The following is a 4,164-nucleotide window of genomic DNA, read 5'->3' on the forward strand; positions in this document are numbered from 1 at the left end:
GGAAAGAAGGAAGGAAGGAAGGAAAGAAGGAAAGAAGGAAGGAAGGAAGCTACTGTTGAGTGCCGTTCTCCGGGACTCTCTTTTCCCATCATCCTCTTCCTTTGTGTGTGCAGGCATGTGTGCGCACGGACATGCTCATGTAGGCTGTGTGAACGTGTGTATGTTACACATGTGTGAGTTCATGGGGAGGTAGAGATGGACCCTGGAGTCTTCAGTTGTCCTCTACTGTGTGTTTTGAGGCAGGTTCTCTCAGAGCCTGAAGCTCCCCGATGTGACCAGGCTAACTAAGCTGGCGACTGAATTGCAAGGACCTACCTTCCACACCTCCTGATGCTGGGACTACAGATGTGTGTGGCCACGCCTGGCGTTTTGTGTAGGAGCTGGGATTCGAACTCAGGTCCTTATGCTTGGGCAGCAAAGCAGTGTACAGACTGAGTTGTCACCCTGGCCACCACCTCCTTTCATTTTTAGAAAGATACCAGCACCCTCAATGCCTAGAGTCGGGTATAGCGTGCACACTGGATACACACACTGGTGTTTATACATGGGAAGAACGAAGAGGTGGGCTCAGGCTTCCCCAGCATCCAGAGAAGCAGGGCAATGCAAGAGGTGCAGAGGGGCACACAGGAGGAGCTTGCTGCAGGGACACCACCAGAGGACCTCACTGAACAACCCCCCACCCATGACTTCTTTTTGTTACAGATCTTTTTTGGGTCAGGCTCAGTCCCACTAGCAGCAGATGAGATGAATGCGAGGTCCCTGGAAAGAGCCTTGCGTCTTCATTAGTGATGTCTTCAAGCCACAAGAGGCAAAGGAGATAAACCTGCTCTAACCAGAGGAGCCTTCAACAGATCCCCTGGGTCCTGAGCCCTGCTGCCTCCCCTCCCCTCTTGTCCCAGGGTGATCTTAAACCGGAGAGCCTCCTATCTTGGCCTCCCAAGGGCCAAGAGCTAGGCCTGTGTCCCCATGCCTTCTCCTCAGCTGCTTTTCCCGGTGATGGTTCTTGAAGACAGTCAGGAAACGAGAACCCCAAGACAGGCCCAGCCACAAAGTCTTGAGTCTGTTACACAGTTCCTGGTTCCCCCAGCTTCATTCTCCTTTGACCTGTTTCTCTAGAACAACCCTATACTAAGGGCAAGCTAGGGCACCTGAGAACCCAGGAACCCTATACAGCAATCTAAGTACTGTGGAAAGTCCTGTGAGAGACTGAAGCTGTCTTGGTCTCAGGACCCAAGCTGGTGGCCAGTGAGGCAAGGCAGGGTTTTGTTTCTGGGGTAGTGCAATAATCGGGTCCAGGACCGGTGTCTGAGAGGGTGCCTGGGCTGCCGAGTAGACCCAGGGCAGCCTTGATGGACAGGTCTCCCCAAATTCAGGCTAAGTACCCACCCTTGTTCCTTACCGAGTCTTGAAGGACACGCTTCTGGGGTAGGAGGGATGCTCGTCCACAGCCAGTAACCTGGGGATGTCTGGGTAGCCCCCTAGCTGTTCCCAGCACATGTTTGTAGGGGTCTTCTTTTCTATGGGGTGACTTGAAGAGGCCACGTCAGCCTTCCATATAGCTTCCATCTGGTTCCCTTGTTGGCTAGGAGTGGGAGAGCGGAGAATGTCGAGAGAGACAAAGAAACACAGAAGTAGGCTGAGGAGCCACACGTTTTTCAGGGCCCTAAAGTCCGAGATGCTGGGCCTTGTTTTCTTCCCTTGTTAAGGAGTTTGTCACCACCCCTTGCCACCGTCACCTCCCCCATCTAGGCTCTGTGTCCTAGTTCTGCTTCTAGGCTCCTGTGCCAAGGCTGGATCTCTGATTAGGTCTCACTGGGGGTAGGCGGTTCCGTGACTCACCCTGGCTGCCTGGGGGCTCACTGTGTCTGAGCCTGAAGCCCGAATGGTGGGAAGGATTGATCTTGTTTACATGGACAGGCCGACAGACCGACGGACCGACGGCTGAGGCTGGCTCGGTGGGCTCAGGGTAGAAATGGAGGCTGTCCCCTGTGTTTTCTCAGTCGGTCAGGCTGCTCCCCCAAGCCATACACATTGCCACATGCAGGCCGCAGAATGCCTTGCGCATTCTGGTCCTGTATCTGAGCGCCAGTCAGGGTAGCCGAGTAGTGGGCCTTGAAGCCAGGAAGGTGACCTTTGCCTGTGTCCTCGCTTGCCACTGCTTCCCTAGCCTGGCTGCCCCCTTGCCCTCTGCCTCCCCTCTAATCCTACCGCCTGCCCTTACCTGCTAGTACCTACCTAGTTATCCGCAGGGGCACAGATTCCCGGCACTTGGGTGGAGGAGGTTGCTTGGTAGTGGAGTGGCTGGAGCGGACTCTCTGAAGTAAGACTGAAGATGATTTGCTTCTCACTGGCTTGGCATGGGTGAGCACAGGGATGTTCAGGTGGACGTTCCACTCTTGCTGGAACTGGAGGGACCAGCAGGGGGCATCAGGAAGGTGTGCTGAGAGGCCTGTCTAAGATGGGTGGAGGTCTTGTCTGATTGTCACTGACCCTGCTGGGCGGAGGAAAGGCTCTTTGACTACAAACCTCGGGTTCCCAGCATATAACATGTTCCTTGAAAGTCCTTCGGGGCTGGAGAGATGGCTCAGAGGGTAAGAGCACTGACTGCTCTTCTGAAGGTCCTGAGTTCAAATCCCAGCAACCACATGGTGGCTCACAACCAACCTTAATGAGATCCGATGCCCTCTTCTGTTGTGTCTGAAGACAGCTACAGTGTACTTATTTATAATAATGAATAAATCTTTAGGCCGGAGCAATCAGGGCTGACCTGAGCGATGGCTCACAACCATCAGTATAGCTACAGTGTACTCATATACATAAAATAAATAAATAAATAAATCTTAAAAAAAAAAAAAAAAGTCCTTCAGTTCTTATTTTCTGGGGTAGTTCCTACCTTCTCCCTTGTTCTAAAGAGTCTGGACAACAGACAAAACAGAGGAAAGAAAGCAGAGGGAAGCCGGGCCGCCGTACAGCACCGACAGCACTTGCAGGCAGGGCCTGAGGTGCAGAGTAACCAGCCATGAAGCTGGCAAGGCTCTGGGAAGCCCGCATGGTGTTACACACACACACACACACACACACACACACACACATGCTTGCCTTCCTTAAAAGGCTGCATGCTATTTCAGTGTTCTTCTAAAACTTCCTTTTTATTGATACCTGTGCGCACCCGAGCTATGCATGCGTGCGGCCGTCAGAAGGCTGCTTCATGGAGTTGGCTCTCTTTTCTACCTTTCCGTGCGTCCCAGGGGCGGAACTGAGGCTGTCGAGCTTGCGTGGGAAGTGCCCTGAGCCTCTGAGCCATCTCCTGCTTCACTTTCATTTTATCCAAGTGCTAGAGCTACAGGCACTCACTCTGCATGGTGGAGCAAAGTGTTCTCTCGCCTCACCCATTATAAAGAAAGCAATGGTAGTTTCTCTTCCCTTGTGCGTACACTGTGTAGTTTAGCCCCCTGCTCCAGAGAGATTTCAGCCCACCACCATCATCCTACACAGAGCAGAGGCAGGAGGCAGAGAGCTACACCAGAACCGGGGGTGAGGATAACCTTTGGGGTCCGACTCTCATGATGTCCTTCCTGTAGCCAGACCCCAGTCCTGAAGGCTGCAGGCCTTCAAAGTAGTGCCTCAGACTGGACACTGAACATTCAAGACCTGAGCCTGTGGGAAGATTTTTAATTCAACCATAACCACCCGGGAGAGACATGGCTGGGTACTCTGGGGATTCCATTCTCAGCTTCTTTAGAAATTTCCATGTCATAATGGTTGCAGTCAAATCTCTGTTTCCACCAGCAGTGTCTAAAGGCTCTCTTTTATCCACACCACTGACCAGCCCCTTACCTTTTTCCTCCAATGAACCCCATTTCTTCTCTGGTATACCCCAGCCCCTGCTAAGGGGTACTCCTGTGATTTGCTACAACATGCATGCTAAGTGAGATAACCCAGGTGCAGAAAGAAGATACTGCGTGGCCTCACATGTATATGTGGAATCTAAAAGGAAAGATGTCAAATATATAGAGGTAAAAGATAAAATAGTAGTTACCAAAGTTGGGGTGTGGGTCAGGAAGTGGGGAGGTGCAGACCCAAGGAAAAAAGAAGAAAGAGAGAGAGAGAGAGAGAGAGAGAGAGAGAGAGAGAGAGAGAGAGAGAGAGAATATATGCTAGAAC

At 52.1% G+C, this 4,164-nt stretch overlaps 2 protein-coding genes across 2 annotated transcripts in view; one reads left to right on the forward strand and one right to left on the reverse strand.

The window, feature by feature from the left end:
- Prpf40b (pre-mRNA processing factor 40 homolog B) overlaps positions 1–4,164 on the forward strand; it is a 65,612-nt gene that overhangs the window by 22,265 nt on the left and 39,183 nt on the right. The window lies entirely within an intron of this gene.
- The window catches only part of Fam186b (family with sequence similarity 186 member B), a 15,311-nt gene that overhangs the window by 2,281 nt on the left and 8,866 nt on the right, over positions 1–4,164 (reverse strand). Inside the window, 2 exon segments of the mRNA XM_021216153.2 lie at positions 1,400–1,582; positions 2,236–2,405. Coding sequence (XP_021071812.2) covers positions 1,400–1,582; positions 2,236–2,405 — 353 coding nt within the window.

This window comes from Mus pahari, chromosome 17 (assembly GCF_900095145.1).
Source record: "Mus pahari chromosome 17, PAHARI_EIJ_v1.1, whole genome shotgun sequence".
Classification (NCBI taxonomy): domain Eukaryota; kingdom Metazoa; phylum Chordata; class Mammalia; order Rodentia; family Muridae; genus Mus; species Mus pahari.